Below are 24,329 nucleotides of genomic sequence, written 5' to 3'. Positions count from 1 at the left end.
TTTGACTAGAATTAGAAATAGGCTCCACTATATGACTGTCATGAACCTTTTCTGCTTTCACATTCACATCATCAGAATCTACAGCAATCGATTCTGTGAATACAGTCAAGCCTTTGCAGGAACCGCTACTTATTTGTTCTAAATCAACTGTTTTTTCGTGAGTGCTGATTTTGGGACTATTCTTTTCTGCTGTTGATGGAATAGAGGAACTGGAGTCACATTTCTCATCAGCCACTGATGAATTTGAATGTGACTTTCTGGTTGCTAGTGGACTAGCATTGGAAACAGGGTCTACTATATGACTGTCATGAACCTTTTCTGCTTCCACATTCACAATGTCAGAATCTACAGCAATCGACTCTGGCGAAACAGTCAAGCCTTCATGCGAACCACTATTTATATCTGCTTCTGATGGAATAGAGGATCTGGACTCACAATTCTCATCAGTCACTGATGAATTTGAATGGGACTTTCTCATTGTTGTTGGACTAGACTTGGAAACAGGCTCCACTGCATCATTGTCATGAACCTTTTTTGCTTCCACATTCCCCACATCAGAATCAGAAGCAATTGATTCCGTCAAAACAGTCAACACTTTGCAGGAACCACTATTTATTTGTTCTATATCAACCGTTTGTTCATGAGTGCTGATTTTGGGACTATTCTTTTCTGCTTCTGATGGAATAGAGGAACTGGACTTGCACTTCTCATCAACCACTGATGAATTTGAATGTGAACTTCTGGTTGCTGTTGGACTAGAAATAGAAAGAGACTCCTCTACATGACTGTCATGAACCTTTTCTGCTTCCACATTCGCAACATCAGAATCTATAGCAATTGATTCTGTTGAAACAGTCAAGCCTCTGCAGGAACCACTATTTATTTGTTCTATATTAACTGTTTGTTCATGAGTGCTTGTTTTGGGACTATTCCTTTCTACTTCTGATAAAATAGAGGAATTTGACTCACACTTCTCATCAGCAACTTCCCTCTCCGCATAGGAAATGGGTGACCAGGATATCAATTTTTTGCTGATGTCGCCTTTGACATCTCCTAAATCTTCAGTGGTTTGATGAATACGTTTAGTCATCAAATGAGTTTCCCGATCATCATTCATGTTCATCTGACACACTACTTGTTCAATGTCGTCTGAGAATTGGCTGCCTTGTTCACCAGGTTCTGCCTTGTGTGTTTCAAAAGATTCACCCTCCAGATGCGAGTCTTTCTGGTGTTCGTGGCTAGATTCAGCTCCAAAATCTTCAGTGGCTTGATGGATATGTTTAGCACTAGAATGAGTTTCATTGTCATTATTCATGTTCATCTGACACTTTACTTTTTCAACATCCACTGAGGATTGACTGTCTTGTTCAGCAGGTTCTGCTTTGTGCCTTTTAGGAGATTCACTATCTGGACCCAAGTTTGTCTGATGTTCCTGGATAGATTCAGCTCCAGAATTAACAGTGTATTGATGAATATGTTTAGTGCTCAAATGGGTTTCGTGATCATTATTCATGTTCATCTGACACTCCACTGGTTCAACGTCCACCGGCTCAGTGTCCTCCGAGAATTGGCTGTCTTGTTCAGTGGGTTCTGCCTTGCACTTTTTAGGCGATTCACTCTCTTGGTGCAATTCTTTCAGATATTCCTGATTAGATTCAGCTCCAAAATCTTCGGTCTCTTGATGAAAATGTTCAGTACTCAAATGAGTTTCATGATGATCATTATTTATGTTCGTCTGGCTCTCTACTTGTTTAATATCCACTGGCTCAATGTCCTTTAAGGATTTGCTGTCTCGTTCAGCAGGTTTTGCCTTGTGCTTTTTAGGAGGTTCACTCTCTTGATGCAAGTCTTGTTGATGTTCCTGGTTAGATTGAGCTCCAAAATCTGCAGTGGCTTGATAAATGTGGTTAATCAAATGAGCTCCATGATCATTATTGACATTCATCTGACACTCCACTTGTCCAACATCCTCTGAGAGTCGGCTGTCTTGTTCAGTAGGTTTTGCCTTGTGTTTTTCAGGAGAATCATTCTCTTGACACAAGTCTTTCTGATGTTCCCAGTCACATTCAGCTCCATAATCTTCAGTGTTTTGATGAATATGTTCAGTACTCAATTGAGTTTCATGATCATTTTTCATATTCATTTGACACTCTACTTGTTCAACATCCATGGATTCAGCATCCTTTGAGGATTTGCCATCTTGTTCATCGGGTTTCACCTTGTGCATTTTAGGAAAATCACTCTCTTGACATAAGTCTTCCTCGCGTTCCCAGTTAGATTCAGTTGCAGAATCTTCAGTGGCTTGATTAATATGTTCAGTAAATTGAGTTTCATGATCATTATTCAAGTTCATCTGGCACACTATTTGTTCAGCATTCATCGAGTCAGTGTCTTCTGAGGATTGACTGTCTTGTTCAGAATGTCCTACCTGGTGCTTAACAGGAGACTCACTCTCTCGACACAAGTCTTTCTGATGTTCCTGGTTAGCAACTGTGGAAACTGAGTCAGATTCTAGAGTAGAACTCATCTCTGAATCACTAACTTCACCTAATAGTCCACGGAGATCAGCATGAACTGTGTCCTGTGGCTCGTTCTTTTCTTGATCATTATTCAAGTTCATCTGACACACTATTTGTTCAGCATTCATCGAGTCAATGTCCTCTGAGGATTGACTGTCTTGTTCAGAATGGCCTACCTGGTGCTTAACAGGAGACTCACTCTCTCGACACAAGTCTTTTTGATGTTCCTGGTTAGCGACTGAGGAAGCTGAGTCAGATTCTAGAGTAGAATTCATCTCTGAATCACTAACTTCACCTAATAGTTCACGGAGATCAGCATGAACTGTGTCCTGTGGCTCATTCTTTTCTTCACCGACACAAGACCCGAACCTAGAGGAATACCAGTCTTGCTCAAAGCCACCAAGAAAAAATGAAGCACCGATGGTGAAACTCTCATGCCTTCGGAACAAAATATCACGTTGTGGAATTGTGACAAACTCATTACGGCCCCAATTCTCCTCATCATCTACTTGTTCATATGGAAGATCAAATGGATTTCGTGTTGGTAGGAGTATAGAAGGAGCCGAACCAGGAATAGACTCATCTAAATCATAGGGAAGACTGAATAGGTTCCTTCTTGATGCATTAATAGATATGGGTGGAAGCTGACCATGAGATTCTGATGTCTCCATATTATTATCCAAGTCAATTATATTTTTCTCCATAGCTTTTCTAGCCCTTCTTCTGGCGATCAGGTTTTCCAATCGGCGATTCCTTTCAACTTCAGAATCTCCAAGATCCATAAGTTTCCTCTTATCATCTGCAGACCATGTTACACCAACTTTGTTTCTGTCATCTTTCTCCTCCTGTGCCCCATTGTCATCCTGGTTTTCTGCTTCCGTACCTTCATCCATGACATGATTCTGCGAGAATGATGCAGAATTATCCTCAGAAATGCCCTTGGAAATATGTGGATCAAGCTCACCAAGGATCGGTGTAGCATTTACAACAGAAGGATCCTGATGATCAAATTCAGAACCCAAAGAAGCATCCTGATGATCAACGTGATACCATGGAGAACCCAAACAAGAATCAACATAATGGTCCAATTTAGTTTTGTCAGCATTCACATCAAGAACTGTAATGTTCTTTTCACCTGAATAAGTTGGAGGACCAATATGTTCACTTGCATTTTGCAAACCTTCACCTAGACTTTCTTTGAAGTGTTCTTCGTCTTCAGTCAAACTCTTTCTGTCAACAGAGCTACTCGAAGCAACAGTTGCAGCATCTATTTGATTGACTTGATTATCTTCTATTCCTTTGCTAGGTGCATTATGTATTGTATCACCTGAAACAATTGTTCTGATTGTCATTTTCTTAAATGTTCTTCTACTTCCAACATGAGCCTTGAGTTTGAAGCTTTCCTCTTTCTTGGCCCTAAGACTGTTTTCAACGGACTGAATCTTCAGGGATGAACTTCTGCGAGTTTTTCTGTCATCTTCCTTTTTGGGAGCATCTGGTTTACGGTATCTCGAAAGGATCCCAAGAAAAATTGTTGTGCAAATGATGAGGGGGTAAGAATATAGAATAAGTGAAAATAGAGAAGGAAAATACTTGTACAGTATGAACAAGAGACATGCTACACCGAGAAACAGAGTTTGATATCGTGCAGATATCCAACTTGTTCTCCTGGAGCACATTAGAACTATTTTGTTTATTAGTACCCTTCCTCAGTCTCAGTTGAAAAATCTTCTTTTTGTTTCCTTTTAGGAACCTGTAGACAAGAAAGAAAGGTGATTAGGAGCAATATTAGTAGCAATTATATAAGTAGTTGTGAAGTTTTCATCTCTATGAATCCATCAAAAAGTTTAAATGTGGTCGTAAGAGCAATTCTAATGGTCAAAATAGATCTCCAAAATCATCTTAAAATCCACGCCAAGCAGAACACTTCTCATGAACACATAGGATTACACATACACCAAAGAAAAAGAAAGAAGCAAACAATCTTAGACATTGTGAGGGCTCTGCAATGTGTTCTATTTCACTTCTTCTCGATCAAACTTCTAGTAACATGTAGATGATGTTCTATCAGGTTTCTAATATTCCCTTTGGACTTCTATTTGGACAAAATCCTCAAAAAGAATGCACAAGAAACATATAATGCTATAATTTTAGTAAAACGCAGCCTCATAAAACAACCCAATCTGACATCTGAAACCAAGAGAAAGAAAGAACATGATCCAAAGCAAAGCAAAAAGATGTCTTTTTCTCTAAAAAGCAGGAAACAGAACATGAGAGCTCTTCACGTTGCAGATCCCTCTACAAGCATTCACTCCCCATGCCCAAAGAAAAATGTGACACGACATCAATGTACCACATGAATCAGACATCAAGAACCAAGATTTGTCGTTCTTTCTCTTGCTATCGTCAAATACTTTACCTAATACTGGAAATCTTAACCTTCCTTCTTCTTGAGAAAATTATAAAAAAAATTAATAAATTATTATCCAACAATTGTGTTTTTTGGAACTGGGAAGCAAAATGCAACGACATGTAATTCATAGAATACAACTTGAGAAAATTAACCTAATTTTTGTCAAACCATACGTTTGAGGGATCAAAATAACCCACACATCCAGTTATCAAATTCTATCAAGAAATCGAAGGAAAGAAAATAAATTTCAGAGGGGGGGGGGGGGGGGGGGGAAGGACCTGATTTGGCATCCGATTCTGCTCGGTGACGAGAATGTCTTCCCTACACAATGAAAACCGACGGGGAGAAGAAAAAGAGAGATGGAGAAAGCGAAGGATCCCCTTAAATCTGTGAGGAACGAGCACGCCCGATTTGGGTGTCGCCCCGCCAATTCAAATAGTGGTTGGGAGAACGGGAGCGCTCGTGGGCCCCACCGGCCGACCATGTGTCAGCGTCCCATTGGTTCCGGGTCGTGGGTGGCCCAGGATTGGGTCATGTGACATGCTTATCGTAGTCACTAACAATCATTAGTCAGCATGGCTCATAATTAATCCGAATTGAGTCGAACTAATAACTTAAAATTGGTTTTACGTTTATTATTAATATTAAAAAAAAAATAAAGAAAATCCCGGAGGACGGTAGTTTGGAAGATTCAATTGATCTAAATCAAGTCTTAAGTTTACTATAGTTTTAAATGCTTCCTTTCTTTTGTCTTTTTGCATATGATGAAGACAGGTGATCCTTGGATCTTGCTATTGCTATCAACATCGATTTTATTGGATAATATTTTAAATCCTAATAGATGTGTTTATTATTCCATGATCAGACAAAGTTCAAGTTTTCAAAAGAAATTTCAAAAATAAATCTAATATACTACTATCGAACCAATGTTTTTGGTGTTTAAATAATTAATCTAGTTTAAAAATAGAATGAACAAATTTCATAGATATGCCACACATTGCCATTATTATTTGACATCTCTTTTGGAAGTCTTTTGAAAAATTTCCCGTTACTTGAGAAAATATGGATAGATATGTTTAACAATTTTTTAAAAAAAATAAAATTTATGAAATAAATTAAATAAGAAAACAAAAAATCAGACCATGAACTTTCAAAGTTGAAGTGCACATCCAGGCCTCAATCAGAAGTGATATACAACAGAAAGAATATGAGTGATCTGCAAAACTAGGTTTCAATCTCCCAGTACATATGCAGTCACGAAAAAAAAAAGAGGGGGGATGAATGTAAGCTCTCGCAGCCAGTACATGTTATAAATGGCCCAGTTCTACTTTGTCAACGATGTAATCTCGATAGATATGGACTATGCTCATTTTGTCTTGACTGCTATTTGACCTGTTGGAGAACCAAATGAAAAATACCAGCTAAGAGGTGTAATTGTAGACTTACAATGTCAGGCCGAGAACAGATCTGGAAGAGGCTAAAAGGAGTTCCGAACGAAAGGATTATCCATTGTACAAATTGTGAGATGAACATAACAGACTCAAGTTTGTGGTCTATTCTGATGTATTTTTTGAGGTGAAGTTGGGCTCGTAACCGTGCACCCTGAAGCGATAGATGCATGTCAGAGTTGAGCTGCCATGGTTGGAGGAGAAATCAAGCCGGACGATATTGATGATTCCTGAAATGGCTGTCTCCACTTTGAAGGTCTGGGCATTACTCTTCTCAAGGTCATATGAGAATTTCGTCAAAATAAAGGTCTTCTCAGCACGTTTGGATGGATCACTGCCAGGCTCTTCAAACCAGGCGGAGACCATACAATCTTTCGGAGCACTGGACCTATCATAAGCGATGCTCTGCACATCATAGATCACGACAGATACATCATTTACTGCTAAACAACTCATTAGTCAAAGACCATAATTATAAGGCAGAAGCCAACAGCAAGAGATGAAAAAGGCAAGATGAAACATAAAAGAGGAAAATAACTAAAACATGTTCATGAATATACCAATAAACTGCAGTCACAATTTACTGGGCTTGCTGCAATAAATCCTTCCTGCCATTTGAGCTCTTATGAAGATGCAAAGCCAGCAGTTACTTTCCTAATTTGCAGTCTCTCTCTATATCTACCACCACCAACCTGTATTGTTAAGCATATTCATAGGTCTTCTTTAGATGTATCCAGACATCTGAAGAACTGGAATATTCCTAATACATCCCCAGTTACTAATACGAACTGGAATATTCTTATACTTCCTAATGACGTTGTTCTTAAAGATCTCATATATCCATCTCAGCATCCTTACCTAGACGATCTTGTTCTTAAAGATAAACTTGTAAAATCATATGTCGATCTTCTCCTATTATCTATAAAATTAAAACTTGTAATTTTGTTGTGTCCACCAAAGTCATATGTTTTAACAGAAAGAAATCACCGGTTCCTACATGCTCATCAAGAAAATGAAATAATTCTTAACTTGACAAGTAACGAGAAAAGTTTGATATGATGTCACATCAAATGTTAGCTAACATCAAGAATAAAGAGATCTGCAACTGGGTAAACCAGGTAGGTTTAGAGCTAACTTGATGCATCCTGAGATCTGACTGCTCAGCCTGCAACATGATATGAGTTGACCTCTGGCCTGATCACATCAACTATATCTCAATTACTTACAAAATATAAGCACCCTAAGGAAAATGAAGACGCTACACTAAAGGTATCTTGTGCTGACAACGCTGCTGCTGGTCTGGGAGGTCCTTGTAGGCTCCCTTGCATGGCTAAAGACCATAATTTTTAAGGGAGTGCCTTGGTGGCTTGAGGTGGGCATCTGGCGTTTGGTGATGTGGTGGAGAGATTTGGAAGCCTAATACAATGAGAAGGGTAGGAAGAAATGGCGGTTGTTATCTAGGAGGATACGAGATGATGTTAGTATTATATATATATATATATATATATATATAAAGTGTTTACCAGTATTGTATATTGTACACAGCAATTTTTTTCTGAAGGTGAAGCAGTATGTAAGGTTATGTTGGACTTTGTCATACACCAGTGACTAGCCTTGAAAACTTAAAGCCCAAAACACCTAAATTTTGAGCTGGGCTTAGCAAGTTGAAGCTGCAAATACTAGGAGATTGAAAGATAGACTAATTTCATAATTTCATATATACCCCTTGGTCGTGACTAGTATAATGCCACTAGAACACCATATATCAATAAAAAAATAATATAATTAGAGAAAAAAGAAGAGGAGATGAGACACATCCTAGAAGCATGTGAGTTTCATCGATGGTTAATGGTATGAATTACTTAGTAGAAATAGATTTTGGTCTAGATTCATGTTTTTCCTCTATAAAATCCTAATACAATCTTATTCCATAACCATGAGACAGCTTCATTGGTGGTATACAATTTTTATGAGTTACAATTCCCTCTGCTTGAGTAATGCTAAAATGCTATTCTTCTATATGTACCACTGGTTCCTATCATAGTAACTAACCTGGAAAATGACAAATGAATTTGTATTAAACTTGTGGCATACATCATTGGACTAGGCCGAGTCTTACACTCGGAAAGGTTTAGTCTATTTGACCACAATGTTATAGGAGTAAAACTAATATCTGATTCAAATAAAATGTACACAAGGAGATGTCTAAAATTCTTTTTGAAGTTTCTTATAGCCCTTTCTATAGACCATCAGAACATATTGAGTTCCATGCTAACATTTTTAGTACCCAAATGAATGTAGCATTAAAGATAACATATATCAATGGCTCTAAGGCATTTTCAAAATCAAAGACTTTTCAAGTTTATTTTAAGTGCTACTGGGACAAGCATATAGAAAGAAAGATTGTCAAACATCCAATCATTTTGGTTTGGTCAATTACTCTTCCTAACACTAAGCCGTTTGAACAGTATTATTCTTTATCAGTAAAAAAATAACTGACTTTTCGAAGTATACTTTTCTAGATCATTCTCGGCTACCTACCTGACCAACCACAGATTCCCAATCACATAGATCAGCAGTATATGCTTCCAAATGCTTCAAGTATATGCTTCCAAATGCTTTTATCATAAGCATGGATTGCCTTACCGATCCATACCAATGTACCAATCAACCGTTGGTACAGTACGTACCGAACTAAACCGAGCATACCGACACACGGTACATAGGGATGTACCGATGTACCACCCATACTAATCACCTATCGGATCGGTACATACTGCTTATACCGAACGGTATGCCATGGTACAGTGAACCTTGATCCTAAGATAAGGAGGCAAAACTTCTACAGGATGTGTCTTTTAACATATGATTTCCATCCTTTGGCTAAAATTTGCTGGCTAGATATTGCATCTTTTTTCATGTGAAAGTGTTGTGAATTGCAACTGTGAAGGAAATGCACATGTTAAGTTAAACCCGTTGCTACCACTATAGTCATGGAGAAAACTCCCAGCTGGAAGATTTTCATCTGTAAATATATAATAAAAGATGGAATGCTAATATGCTATTGGTGATGTGCAGATTATCCCTTAGTTCTTTACATTTAAGAAATGAGATATGGAACACAGAATTTTCCCTGTATATGTATGAAAATTTGCATAATAAGTTAATAAGGTTAATCATATCCTGGTGCTAGATAGTTATGTAACATACTAAATGCATGCTCCAGTGCTTCTTCACTAGTTAATAGGTAAATATAATTAAGTATATCATATATTTTCTCATTGGACTTGATTTCTCACGCCAAAGTCACAAATCATATGAACAAACTAAATAATTGAAATCATAACTTATTAATACTTGAGCAATAGCAAGAAAGATACTAGAATAAAAGATCTCACCTTTGAGACATGCTCAAGTGTCACTGCCTCAGCGACTATCCCTGTTCGTAACCTAATCTCAACAAAACCATTGTTCCCTTGCAAAGCAAAGCACTGCCCAGGCTCTCCAAAGCTAGGTTCCAACATTTTCTGAGCATTAGAATGAACCCGATTTCGGCCTTTTCCAAGAGACAGCCAGTTGCTAAACTTACCAACAACAAAGGGCTCTGAATGACTAATCACCCTTGCCCCACCAGAAGACAATGCATAATCAACCCTTCCCAGCCCGTCAGCTGCATGCTTCTCAATCTCCTTTTTCACTATCTCCTTGGCAAAATTTCTAACATCATCCAAAGTCACATCATGATTGCTACTACCTAAGTTTCTTCCTTTAGACTTGTCCAAAAAAGTTCGGAACTCCTCCTTCGACAAGAATCCCATGCCTTTCAATTCTGCTAATGACTTATCCAAGTTATCAGTTTGAGAAACCAGCCTCTTCAGTTCCTCCTCAAACGTCAGATCTTTTTCTTCCACTTGCTTCTTCAGCTCTCTCTTTGCAATTCCTACCTCAGTAAAAATCTTTTTCTCCACAACATCCACCTGAACTTGCAACATTTTTGCAACGCTTTTCATAGATGTCTCCACTTCGAATAGCCTGCTCTCACTATCTAAAGAGGAGAAGTCCCTTTTGTACCTTATCATAGCTTCCCATCTCCATATCAACTGACCAAGCCATAAAACAGCCACCAGAAGCAGGCAAATCTTTGTAACAACACTTACGAAAGTTTGCCACTTGAGCTTCTCTGGTTTTGGAATCCCTTTCTTACGCCGTGGACCAATGGGTGAAGCAACCAACCCTCTCTTCACTTCTGTGATATTTTTGGGCCTCTCGTGCAAGGACTGGCCTCTAATCTTACGATTAAGGTCGTTCATGTTCCCATCATTATCCACACTCGATTTCTTCTCTGTGACAGCAACCCTTCTCCGTGATTCTGGTGTAGCATTCAATTCGAAAGTCAATGAAGCATTTGCTGCAGGATTTGGAACCGCAGCATTCGATGCAGACATGCCTGTCTCTTTTCTCGAAACAACCTAACAAGACTACAATTTCACGAAAAACAGTCCAAATTGTGACACAAAGGACAACAAAATCTAAATTTATGATAGACAAAAAAAGTCAACAAAGTGGAAAATTCACCAAAATTTCCAAGCGGAAAAAGAGGACCATGAGTTCTGATAACACAAACGACAAATTAACTTGATAAGAACTATCCATATGTGCACCAAATTAAGACAAACAAAACGAACACTCCTGTAGAAATCTGTACAATTGACGAGTGCAAGATGCAGTAAAACACAGATATGAATAACTTCAAGGAAAAAAAAGGCCTAAATCTTACCAGAAAGTGTATCAAAAAACCAAAACAAATCCAAACTAGAGAATCAAAGAAAGCACGCCCCATCGTGACAGCGAAAAGGGACGGAGAAAAAGAATCCTTAAAAGCAAATCCGGAGAAAAAAACAAGATACAAAAACCCTAGTTTTCTATCATTAGAAAAAAACCAGAAATCAACGGAAAAGACGAATCAGGAGCCGGAACCAATCCAAGGAACCGATCTAAGGGAGCAAGGAGTGATGTATACCATACGAATCCAGCTCATCACTGGCTCCAAACGGTCAAGGAGCCGGTTGAGCGCCAAGAGGTTTCCGAAATCTGTCTCCTTTTCGCTGAGAGAGAGAGAGAGAGGACTATAGGAGGGGTGCAAATTGCTGGGATTTTTACACAAAAATCCTTGTAAAGTTACAAAATTGCGAATATACAAATGCATAAAATAGTTCCAAGAATCCTAATTATTTTTATTATTCGTATGAAATATATTCTTTAAAGGAAATACAGCAAGTATATATATATATATACACACGCTAAATTTAGATTAGAGAGATAAATACCACAATTATACGACACGTATACAATTATGCCCAAATTATTCGGGTGGGCCAGAAGTGGGTTAGTTTAACTGGTAAAGAAGACAAGATTGTTCTTTTACAATTAAAAGATCACTATTTTAATAATAAAAATAATCATTTGTATTTAAAAGTAAAGTTAACTATATTGATCTTTTCCCCATTGCGCGTTAGTCATCATTATTTATTTTTAATACTTGATCTATTTAGTCTGATGTAATTAATATATGTTAATAGGAATTTTCTATTTGCAGGTGAGATCACATACATTACCCCTTCCATCCCCCCATATGAACAGAAGCCACATGTCATTTAATTTGGTTAGTCTAATCAAATATATGTTCATTATATTTTTGGATGACTACGAAGAAAAATAAAAAATTCTCAAGAATATATATATGTATCGGTGCTGATCAGATCAACCCCACTCGATTCGCGCCTGTGTACACAAAAAGCATGATGTGACAAGGATGACACGAATGCTCATCGAAGACTGAGATGGATTCAGTTGCATGCTTGGTATCTAATCTACACGAACACCAAGGTCAAATCGTTTAAGTAAAATCATTTTAATGAATAATCTCTAACCTCAAATGCCATGAGCTTTTTATAGTGAGTTTAACTTGAAAAATATTCTAAGATATGAAGACAATATCCCCAGAGTATTTGTCACTTCTCCTACTCATTGACTAGGCTGCTAAATGCCGAGCCCTCGTTGAATATTTTTCCTATCAAATAGTAATTAATCTAGGAACAAACAAGGCAATATTTGCAATTATATCAGGGAAAAATTTCTCCCTAGCTTCGTAAACGCAATTTATTGATTTAGAGAAGAATAAGGTTGGTTTCTCGGAAGCAAATCGAGCAAGAACGACTACAAGAATTATAAACAAACTATCTTTTGATGTTTCTCCAATAAATATCGATAGCAACTTAAAAACTTAGAATTCAAGTTTCGAAAATAATCTCTGTGAATATAAACGTAAGACTATATATTGATCTTCCCCGTTGGCGAGAACTTCATCCGATGAGTTAGCCCTTTTAAGTCATCTTCTGATGTCTAACAGAGACATAAAACTTCTATACAGGTCTCAGATCCAGAACATGATTGACCTTGGGATTCCACACGAGAATATCTCAAGTGATAAAAACACTGTTTGCATTGGGATCAAATAAAGCATTAGATATCAAAGTTACAAGGTTGTATACATTGATTGATCCTCTCCAGACATTGACTAAGACCTTGTGCACATGTAATCTAAAAACAAGCACATTCACTAATAATAAAAGAAAGCAGCAAATAAAGGTCAATCTCTGAAGAACATGCAGAAAAGTTAGAATTCTAATCATAATAATAATAAAGGAAAGCTGCAAAGATTAGTCCCATAAAGGAGCTAAAACATGAAAAGCTCATAAAAACCACAAATCTTTTAGCTTTCTGGAAGTTTTAATGAGAAATGCAACCTCAATTAAAGCAACAAGACAAACGTCCTAAAATAGCGCATGTTTCCTCTAGACTTACATAAAAGAAACAAACTAAAACTGGTCAAATGCTAACTGCTAGCAAATAAAGCTTTACTTGGCTGCATTATTTCTGAAGACATGCAACTGGTTGCTGAGATTGGTGCGAGCAAATGTTGACTTAGCCAGCTGTAGTATTCCATGACAAAGGTTACAATCATTATCTGTTTGTTCTGGCAGGAAAATGTTCGATATATAACATCAATTATGACCTGAAGGCAGAGATAAAAAGCAGTCCACAAAAACAATTAAAAGCAGTCCACAAGTAAATTAGCTAGTGATGATTATTTACCAGAGATAATAATCCAACTCTCATGATCCTCCTCAAAAACAAACTACACATTGGTCAATATGGTTCCTGTTCTCCATAATTATCACTTGATGATTCTGATGGGTCTAATATGAAATAATCAAGATGGCACATTTTTAGACACTTTTTGGAGCTCAAGATGGCTCCTTTGCAAGTCTTGGGAGCAGTTTTGAAATTTGCGAACATCTGAGTTTGACAATTGATGATATCATGAAAGGACAGACATAACATAAATGTAATACACAAAGTGACTGAAGGAGTTGCGTCAGTTGTTCACCATATGTCTTTTGAATCAGAAGGGATCTTAATGCAAGTGATATAAAGTTTTTGTTTCTGAAATGACACAAGGAGCAGTAACATGTATCAGCTAAGCTATACATTTGCTTCTGAACAAAGACCATGAAAATGTTGAAAGTGGTCCCAACTTTTAGACTTAATCATCTAACCATATTTTAGAATATAAAATCATAAACACAAATAATTAGTTAATCCACTGGTGATTATATCACAATTATCCAACAAATGTGTCAAAGCATTTGCTTGGAACACTCAGAAGCCTTTATCTATCTGGCCAAGCATCTCAAACTAGCCATTGTTGAACTAGCAATCAAGTGACAGTAATATCTGGTATCTTTATTATATCACAATTTTCACCATTTCCACACAGACACACAAGAATTATCCTTCAGACATTTTGTACGGCACTTTAGATTGTGTTATGCTAATTGCTTTCAACTCTAACAGAGCCCTTCTTTTTTTTGTTTCTTCATCACAGCAGGAAAGAATCAAGAAGCAATATTCCATATGGCTTTTAAGACAGATCCAACAACTTTAAATTATAAGTCAACAAAGATGACCTATTGACAATTCCTACTGCAATAGTAAATCTGTAACTCGTGTACCAAAACTTTTATGGCCATCAAAAAGTTTTCAACTCAGTATTGGTGTTCTGTGAATACCTTATCATTCCTCTTGCTATGATATTTATAAACTCTGATGGATCAATCCGATGCAAGTATTGAAAGAGATACGGCAAAAGGATTCAATATACAAAGCTATGTGGATTATCACAAGAAATTTAGGTGTTTTAATCAATTAGGCGATGCCCTTAAAACATCTTAAACAATCAATCATAGTGGAGTCCTAAAACATTACTAAGGAAATAGAAGAACTTTTCACGAATAAAAATCTTAAACACACTTTAAAAAACATTACAAAAATATGCCTTCACTGTCTCTCTATCTTTAAATTTCATTTTTCCAATCATTCTCTTCAAAATTCTTGGTTTCTAAAGCAATTACAGTTTGTCTGAGACAAGGTTTAAGGTTTCGGTTGGACTCATCTGTAACAATCGGCACTTACAACTCCTATCACAATTTAAAATGTAGACTAGAGGATTTTGCCCTGTCCAGATTCATACCAGTTATATGGCCTAGTATTGAGACCAGTATCGAGCAATTCCAGGAGGTAAGCCTAATGCCTGTTGCCAGTAACAACCTCATAAAAACTCCTCGTCACCTAGTTTCCCCTTTCCTCCTCATTCTTCTCTATCAGCAGCTCATTTCCTCTCCTCCAGTCTTTCTTGATTTCTCCTCCAAACTTTTCTCTTTTGACATCAAATTTCTCAAATGGCTAGGATTTAGATCCTTTCTCAGTACATGATGGATTTCTTAAGAGGGAGTTTGGTTTTTCTCCAAATCAAGGTAAATTTAAATTCTACCACCATGCTTATTAGGTTTTTTTTTCCTTAATAAAGCCATTTTTATTAAATTAAGGCTAAAATTTATAGTTTCAAGCATGCATTATTGTTAAAAGGGCAGATCAACATATATTTCATTTAATAAATTTATTTGAATGTAAGCTAGATCCTTGGAGATCCCAGGCTAGATTGGAAAGGGCTTGGCCAGAGTCCGCATACATCCAGCCAAGATGGACCCAGATGCAACTTAGATTCCTTGGTTCCTAGATTGACCAGGACCTCACAAAAAACAGTGCACATTGACCAAAGAACAGTTTAGACCGCCTAAGATTGACGTAGATTCATTGTAGAACAGAAGTAAATTTAAAGCAGTATCTACATGGATCCATCAAAGATCCACATACATTGGATCTCGATCCTCGCAGTTCTAACCAAGATCTATTTTTGATCTGATAATGATCCATGTATGTCCAAAACAAATTGGTAAATATTTAACTTAGATCTATGAAAATCAACGGTAGATCTTTGTTTTTTGCTAGTCAAGTGTAAATTTTTTAAATTGTGTACTTGACTCTGTTTCTTAATGTTAATAGAAAAACAATACCAAAGCAATAGATCTTTCTCAATGTTAATTAGCAAAAATAATATCAAAGCAGCAGAGCATTAATCTGACCTATACAATGCGCCCATCACCAGCATCACAATCATTGACAGTGCTTTTACTATGGAAAAGCTTAGAGCAACACCAAACATTTACGAGTTTCTGTAAACTAGGAAACTATGGTAACATTTTAATAAGAAAGCACTATTCTGACTCTAATCAACTGGATGATCTGGTTTGGCAAGTACTCCCATCAGTTTAATTCCTCTGACATAAGTGTTGCAGATTGTCTAATAGAATCAACCAATTAATTGTGTTAATCTGGACTTAACAATTCTCACCAATTTTTAAACTACAAAATGTGTTACCATTACTAAAGTCAAATCTCAGCTGTCAAATACAAAGTAATTGAAGATACCTATTTCAGCACAATTTCTTTATGGGCTTTAAATGAGAGAATCACATTCCATGCAAGAGCGACAAAGTTCGCAGCTAGAACCTGTCATTAAAAATTATCAAATTATAAGAAGCAAAGTAAGAAAAATAAACAAAAGAAGCATAGTGGATTACTTGTTTATTATGAGAATAAAATGTTATGATATACAAGTTTAGTTTAACCTTTAACAAATTTTCAAAAAGAAAAGTCAATCTTTGCAAACAATAGAACTTTGCAGTATAATGCACTAGAATTTATCAGAGTAGCAGAAAATATTTTTCCTGAAAAGACTGCAGAAGTCTAAAGAAAACAACTGCTTAGACAGGTTTGTAAATTTTAGCTATTAAAGATTACATGAGATAGGAATCCATCACACCTGAAACTTCTGAGGAACAAACCGAAAGTTAAGAAATTGGAAGGGTATCCACAATTGCCAATTTGCTAGCACTGCTGAAAACCACTCCTACACAAAGGCATGATATTATGCGCATAAAGGCATGGAGAAAATTAAGTTTAAACTTGAAAATTTATTCATAGGAAAAATGACACCGCACCTGTTGAAGCTTCTGCTTTATTTGAGAAGGCCTTCCTTCCAAGGCAATAACTGAGCTAAGAAAGACTCCTATGAAGATGGGAGAGAAGACAAACTGTGCCAGAGTGGTGGCACCCATGTGAAGACTATGATGTGTGAAGTAAAATAACAAAGAGGAGGATTACCAGAAACTTAATACAACTCATCAATATGAAATAGAAAATGCTTATACTTAAAGGTTGAATAGGACACTAATATTTCAGGCAGGTTATTAAATGTTCAATAGACAATACACAAATAAAAGAAATTTATATACCTGGTCAAGGATAAGGCGCAAGAATGCACCTGATGCTCCAGGAAATGTGACCAACTTAGACAAATACAAGTACCTACGTTAGCAAAAAAGAATGGCATGTATAAGACATTTAAGTGCAATAAAGATGACCATACTTGCCTTCATACTAATAAAGAATGTATAAGACATTCTCCAACTTTCATACAAATATATATCAATATCATACTTGCCTTAAGAGCCGCCTCAAACATATGTGGTTCACAACGATCAAACTATGACTTTTACCACATTAATGCACCAATCGCATACGGTGTATCAATATATTATGTCATAGGATCAATTTCAAAATTGAGTCCGACAAACATATTAAATTGATATACATATACAAAGGATCGAGGACCTCAATCAAAGTCTCATAGTTCTTTTTATGGTACAACCAGGTATATCCATCGATCGATTACTTAATTCATTTGAATCTTAAAGTTTAAATTGTTTAACAAATAATTTAACAATCTAAATCAATTCTTTGTAATAATTCAATATTAATAAAAGGATGGTCCTAAACGTACCAGAATGCTACTCCTCAAAGCCCGAAAAAATATGTGTTACTATTCTTTTCTAATTTAGATTATTTTTGCTAAAATTATACTAAATTTATATTTATTTCTAACTTAAAAACCCTAATCTAACTTCTTTTCTATTTTTCAAGAATTTTTGGAGATTTTTTTTGTGCTATCGGTATGCCTTGCCATACCGACACACGAGACGTCGGTACGGAGAGGTATGTACCATACCGTAGATCGATCGGTACACCGATACGAACTGGTAAGGCGAACCCTACATGTGAGCACATCCTTTACCAAGAGAAATAGAAGACACACCTTGCATGGGATTGACTTTATTTTGAACAAACATCTCTCAATATTTAAACATGGAACTTTTCTAGAGGAAGATCATGGAATAATAAGTAAACACTTCACAACAGAAGAAAGCACAAATTATATATACTTACCAGAAATGCAATGTGGGACCCACTAGCACAAGCCCCAAGAAAGTAAACACAAATGTTCGCCTTAAATCCAACTTGGTTACCTGATCAACCAATAGCTGGAAAGATACAATTGGTAACTAAGTGCTAGAGCAAGATAAATGCAGTAATACTGGGTCAAAATTCATTAGGCTTTGATAAATGAACATAAAAAAAGTAGATGATTGAAGTACAGCCAAGTATTACCAAAGTCTTTGGACCTTAAGTACTACTAGGTACTTCATTTCATTTGATCATATGCCTACCTGGTCTGTTTAGCAATTTAACTAGCTCTTTTATAAAACATTGTGTTCTTTCTTTTTGGCATGGATCATGAGAATTATTTAATATGGCACAAAAAAAAGGATAATGATACTAAAATAAATTTACTGCATTGAGAAGAGACAGCATTCCAAGCATCAACCTCAAGGGTTTATAAGCATAACTATTTATGGTCCTGCTGGTGCCCAAATCAATACCAAGTGGTTTCAAATACCAAGTGGATTAATATATGCTGAGGTATTTAATAGTTTGACTGAAAATCAATACAAGACCACATAGCTCGGAACTGGTTGGTAATATTTTTATATTTGTTTTACAATATTAGATGACGTAAGTGTGAGCCTTGGTATAGGTTGTTCTTTCACGATATAGGAAACCAGGATTTGAATCTTGGAAACAAGCTCACTACAAATATAGAGGTAAGGCCGAACACATTGATCCTTCCTAAGTCCTGTTGGCAAGCAATGTGGGGACTTGTGCACTGGGATTGGACTTTTTTTAGATGCTCTAGATAGGTATACCGCACGGTATGCTAGTATCATACTAATCCAATAAGGTATTTTAAACCCAGAGTTTAAACCTCATCTAGAATACTTGAACTATTTCATGAAAAAAGTTAAAAACAACATTGTCTCCTAAATCCTATCCGTAGCATATCCATTATTTTGATACAGGTGGGCCAGCATATTTTCTTGTAGAAACAGAGCATAATCCATGTAAATAATTTTGTGACACTATGTTCTACGAAAAATTTTACTCTAGAACCATAGAACTATAGAATTTTAGTTAATTTTAGGTTTAATTAGTACCAAATTAATAAGGACAACATGATAATGATCTGAATCCACTTGACTTGTTTAGACCGCATTTCACTAACAAATTAAGCAACCTCTAAATATTTGCTGAAAGTTCCTTTAGTTTAAATAATTTGTTTCTGAATCTTACTTTTGTTGCTTGATGTGTCTCTTAGGGTTTCTGTCACCAAATATCCCCAATTTACACTGACACATTTGGTCACTTCAAATATTCTTAAAAATCTTCTAGTTTCGAGAACTAAATTTGTGGTTGATGGCCTGCCATGCAGTTTCTCTATTTAAGTGTCATAAGCAGCTTTACTAATTCTGGTAATAAGTCCAACTTCAGTTAATCAATTGAAAGAATGAATGATGTATCATGCTGGAGTATATGTCTTAACAATGTCTTCATCATCATTGATAAGTCTAGTAGATGCAAAAAAAAATATTTATTTAATACTACCAGAGTCACTAATATGGGGGAGAAGGAACCTGGCAAATTAAATCTCCAATAAGAGTTAGAAGTGCAGATGTAATAGCTTTAGTTATCACTGGATATTTATCAAGTGCCATCAAGTACCTGAAGGGAGTAAATAGATATTTGTCAACATTTTCTCCATTTAATAAAAAAAGTTTAAAAAATCTACATATTATAATGCATACAACTTCAACACTAAAAACTTCTAGAAGGAACAGACTTGATGATGAAATCATCAAAGAACTATCAAGAATCAAATTCCCACCTCAATGAAAATCATCAAAGAACTATCAAGAATCACATTCCCACCTCAATGACTAAAATATTATTAGAACATTCAACATTTCAACTATTAGCCCCTTGACTAGGTTTCAGTGAAAAGGTATAAACTTCCAAAATTCTGACCATATGTATCATTATGGTCACAATGAATGGTCCAATACCAATATTGAGCATTAAAAAAGCAAAATAAAGAAGCCTATGTTGTTTTATGGATCAACTTTTAACTTTTGAAAAATAGAAGAAAAAAATGGATGAGAAAAAAGGGTATGCAGAAGAAATTCACAAATACGCCTCTCCATTCAAAAACGATTGAGAATTTGACAATGGGAAAGCAACATTAAATATCCTCAATTCTACAATTTGTTCCATTTAGCAGATCGTATTCCCAGTGTGCCTCCCATCGTTCAAAATTTTCTGTTCTTTCACCATTTTCCATCCATCCCGGAACCAAAAATTTGGCTTCCCTAGTATAATATATATAATCCACATTACCTCAAATTCATAGTAACCACAATGCCTTCTGGAAACCCACGTAAACAATTTTTCATTAGTCATTATCCCCTTTCTAACTTAATAAATCGGCTGTGTCAAAGTTCCAATCCCTATTCATCATCATTCTGCCTCTAAACTTAAGCATTGCTAGTAAATTCAATGTTGGAGATTGGATCTACCCACTTGATGTGTCTATCCAACATCAAGTAGCACAAATCTGTTATGCCAAAGTTGTTATGGGAATATCAAATGATTTAGGAAGAGTAAACCAATTTAGCAAAAGTGCCATGAATACCAAGTTCTTTCTTTCTTCCCAGCAGTTGCATGTGACTGTACCTAAGGTTTCCCATACCTTGGCATACCGTCCGGTATGAGCAGTACATACCAATCCAATAGGGGACCAGTATGGGCGGTTTGTCTGTACGCCCCACCGAACCATGTGTTGGAACGATGGTATGGTTCGGTACGTACCGTACCGACGGTCGGTACACCGGTATGGACGAGTAAGGTGAACCACAACTGTACTCATCAATTTAAGAGCATGTCTTGGTACAACGGTAAGGTTGCTCCTTTGTGACGTAAAAGACCAAGGTTCGAGTCACGAAAACAGCCTCTTTAAATATTTAAAGGTAAGGTTACATACATTGACCCTCCCTAGACCCCGCATTGATGGGAGCCTCGTGCACCGGGTACGCTCTGTTTATAGGCATTTTAATATCTATTATAGTTTATCAGAAACACTAAAGTTTGTACCACTTGCTATATTAATAAGGAACCTTTATCTTTCATCATATCCTAATACATCTCTATTTGTCATAAAAGGAAATCCTCTTTTACTTCTAGGAGAAAGCTCACTAATACTTTCTTTTGCTCTGATAATTGTTTTTAAAATCTCTCAAATACACAAACTTTTGGATCAAAGCTCCCGTATAATATTATCATCCTATGGAAAATAAGTATCTCCAAAATCTTTCTACAAGAAATAACTTGAAAGAAGTGACATAACAATATCTTGTGTGATAAATATTTTTAGTATCTTCTGTTTGTTTAGATTAGCTAGTTAGCAGCTACTGGTCATGTTAATTCACTGTGAACCTTAGTTGAGTACAAACATCTTAAAGCACTACTATATGTTAATCCCTCAAAAGGAGGTTAGCCATAGAACACACAAATTTTGGCATCATCTCTTGATTTGTGGCACTATTAGACATTAAATGTCCCAACACATATATAGTATGCAAAATGCATATCACTGAAATCTATGATGAAAGTGCCACATAAGATAGTTTCAGCACTTTTTCACCAAATCCATGTTAATTCACTACCAGTGTTATTAAGGCTTAAATAAACCTAGTCCGCTAACTAAAATTATTTGACTATCTCGGAACTTAAATTATTAAGGGCGAGCCTAGGGTCATGGTAGGTTGCCCCTTTGCAACCTGGATGATTAAATTGGAACTCTTTATTCACAAGTGTAAGATTACATATGTTGAGCCTCCCAAGATCCTACATTGGTAGGAGCCCTATGCACACAGTTCGCCACCCTTAGCTTGGAACATAAGTAACATTTAACACTTTGAGATAATATAATGCTCAATAACATCACACTGATAGAAACATCGTTCCCATCATGAAAATATTTTTTTAAATAGACCTCGCGATGTTCCTGCCTCACGTGATAAGGCAGAGCACTCATCAAAATGACCAAATATTTTCGAATGATTAATAGTTTTAATCCCTTCTTCATATCCATTTCTTGAAACTAGAAGCTGAACGGACCACATTACGCTTAAGAAAGTTCAAGCAAATTCAACATGATAAAGAGCTTCAGCACTAAAATATTGGAAAGCACAGAGGACACAAGAACGCAACCTTCTTACCACGACAAAAAGAACCGATCGTTTCCACCACCGCTCTCGTCTCCACCTCCACCGCCGGAGCCACCGTCACCACCGGTGGGACCGCCAGAACCACCATCAGAAGCGGCTCGAAGCCGCAGGGAATCGAAACCCTTCGGCTCAAATCCGGACGAAAAAAGACGAACCACACCTCCAAACCCAACGGAAGAGGGGGGATTCGTGAAGGAAAAGAAGGGGCCGAGCGGATAGCGGGCACCAGGAAGCCTCTTCCTACCGCAATCCGAAGCGAAACGATGCAAGTTGCGGAATCGGGCGAAGGGAATGCGAGGAAGACCGAGGCCGTGGGAGGCGACGATGCGGGAATTGGGGAGAAGCGCCACCATTTTTGCGCTGCAGCGTAGCATAATCCCACCCCACCAACGGAGGTTTTGCCCGAGCCGTAGTGTTATGCCATGAGGCCGTCTCGCTTTCCCTTTAAAATGCGGCTTCTCGCGTGACTCTCACATGCAACAACGGGGTTTACTAACAGTGCGGTGCGACGGTATTCGCAATGATCAAAAACAACTTGAATGGCTGCTTTCTTTTTTTTCCGAAATAAATAGCTAATATTAATTAAAAATTCTAATACAACCTTTTCGTCTTCATCAGAATGCAAAATAGAGGCGGCGGCTCGAAATTATAGATTATTATTTTTATAATCGAGTAAAATTGGTGAACAAATTAATTCGAGGATTTTTCTCAACAGAATATCTATCATGCCCCCATAAGATGGTGCTCCTAATAAGGATACCAATCTTGGATTGATGCAAAGAATGATTTACAAGTGAGAGACTTCGTGAGTAGTAGGGTAAGAGCAAATCACTATTACTATTGCGATTGCTGTTGTTGTGAGGGCATAGGTATTCTCTTCGTTCTTCTTAAGTCCACCGACTGTTGGCAGATCAATGAAAGCAGTGAAGAGAGCCTCTTAGGAATGTGGCTGCAGCGGCGTTGGTCGCTGGCCAAAGACAAGGGCGAAGCTTCGCTTTTCTCAACGACGTTGGTCGCTAGCCAAAGGCAAGAGCGAAACTTTGCTTTTCTCACTGCTCTGATACCATGATGAAAATAATAGAAGATAAGAACAATTATTTATTAAATAAATAAAAAATGCTTCAATACATTAACAGAAACTGAGTCTTATATTTCTGATTCAGCAATAATACCAGAAACTGAGTCTTATATTTCTGATTCAGCAATAATACAAAACACATGATGGCTCTCCCTCGCTTACAAAGACGTCGGGCTCAATATTAAGGTACACCGAAACGAAATCGATGACGAGAAGCAGTAGCAACTTTGTCTGCTTATTTAGGAGATGTAACAAGCCATTAACATTTCCGATTACCAACTAAACCTTTGCGATTGAGACTATATGCCTCGTTGTATTTTAAGTTATGATGATGATTCAAGTGAAGATTACAAACACATGATGATCACATAAGACCTTATGCCACAATCATACATCGATACGATGGATGCCTTGCATACTATCGATCTCATCACTATTGTTGTTGTTATTCCTTAGTAATATTAATGTTATCTTTATGGATATTATGTTCTTCATCGTAAAACTTAATGTTATTCATATCAGTCACATATCTACAAGCAAAAGAAGTATTTGTTAATAGAAAGATTAACACATTTGTATACACTTTGTAAAAGAGTATAAAAAAAAAGTACATTATACTTTTATTAGCATGGTGTTATTTAATCAACGGAAATTTAGTAAAGGTGGAATATTGTTGGATGACTGGTTTAATTTGTTCTCTTTCTATGGTTAGTGGTTATCCATTGCATGAGAAAAAGCCACAAGTTCAAATTTTGCTCTGTTCTAATGCTCCAATATAGAACTAAATCAGGGTATTACACTTCCAATAACTCATCTAAACCTTCCATAACGTTCCTTTGTTCCCAGTAAAAGAAGAGTTTGTGGTTGAGAAAGATAATTACAAGCTGATTT

At 36.7% G+C, this 24,329-nt stretch overlaps 3 protein-coding genes across 6 annotated transcripts in view; all 3 read right to left on the bottom strand.

The window, feature by feature from the left end:
* LOC135614044 (uncharacterized) overlaps positions 1 to 5,324 on the bottom strand; it is a 6,278-nt gene extending 954 nt beyond the window's left edge. Inside the window, exons 1-2 of the mRNA XM_065111042.1 lie at positions 5,211 to 5,324; positions 1 to 4,272 (exon numbers count right to left, since the gene is read on the bottom strand). The exon at positions 1 to 4,272 is cut by the window's left edge and continues 324 nt beyond it. Of these exons, the coding sequence (XP_064967114.1) occupies positions 1 to 4,198 (4,198 nt within the window). The 5' untranslated portion in view covers positions 4,199 to 4,272; positions 5,211 to 5,324. The remainder of the gene's footprint in view (positions 4,273 to 5,210) is intronic.
* A 1,008-nt stretch (positions 5,325 to 6,332) lies between these two features.
* Positions 6,333 to 11,518, bottom strand: LOC103971044 (SUN domain-containing protein 1). Of its 2 annotated transcripts, none has more exons than XM_009384983.3 (3): positions 11,401 to 11,518; positions 9,779 to 10,858; positions 6,333 to 6,785 (listed from the first exon to the last, which is right to left on the bottom strand). In XM_009384983.3, exons 2-3 carry the CDS (start codon positions 10,823 to 10,825, stop codon positions 6,486 to 6,488), a joined length of 1,347 nt encoding a protein of 448 aa, XP_009383258.2. In that variant the 5' UTR covers positions 10,826 to 10,858; positions 11,401 to 11,518; the 3' UTR covers positions 6,333 to 6,485. The 2 variants fall into 2 exon arrangements, with proteins under 2 accessions (XP_009383258.2, XP_009383257.2); XM_009384982.3 differs by having other exon boundaries at positions 9,779 to 10,849; positions 11,401 to 11,493.
* A 1,612-nt stretch (positions 11,519 to 13,130) lies between these two features.
* Positions 13,131 to 22,848, bottom strand: LOC135614043 (protein sym-1-like). 3 transcript variants are annotated; one of them, XM_065111041.1, is made up of 8 exons: positions 22,352 to 22,848; positions 19,712 to 19,799; positions 18,129 to 18,223; positions 17,138 to 17,210; positions 16,844 to 16,936; positions 16,666 to 16,752; positions 16,272 to 16,352; positions 13,131 to 13,372 (listed from the first exon to the last, which is right to left on the bottom strand). In XM_065111041.1, the coding sequence occupies exons 1-7, from the start codon at positions 22,732 to 22,734 to the stop codon at positions 16,272 to 16,274; spliced, it is 900 nt and encodes a 299-aa protein (XP_064967113.1). In that variant the 5' UTR covers positions 22,735 to 22,848; the 3' UTR covers positions 13,131 to 13,372. The 3 variants fall into 3 exon arrangements, with proteins under 3 accessions (XP_064967113.1, XP_064967112.1, XP_064967111.1); XM_065111040.1 differs by having other exon boundaries at positions 13,131 to 13,455; positions 22,352 to 22,822; XM_065111039.1 differs by having other exon boundaries at positions 13,131 to 13,416; positions 22,352 to 22,821.
* Positions 22,849 to 24,329: the final 1,481 nt, after the last annotated feature.

Source organism: Musa acuminata, chromosome BXJ2-6, assembly GCF_036884655.1.
Source record: "Musa acuminata AAA Group cultivar baxijiao chromosome BXJ2-6, Cavendish_Baxijiao_AAA, whole genome shotgun sequence".
NCBI classification, from domain to species: Eukaryota; Viridiplantae; Streptophyta; class Magnoliopsida; order Zingiberales; family Musaceae; genus Musa; species Musa acuminata.
This window is presented reverse-complemented; position numbering and strand designations above follow the sequence as displayed.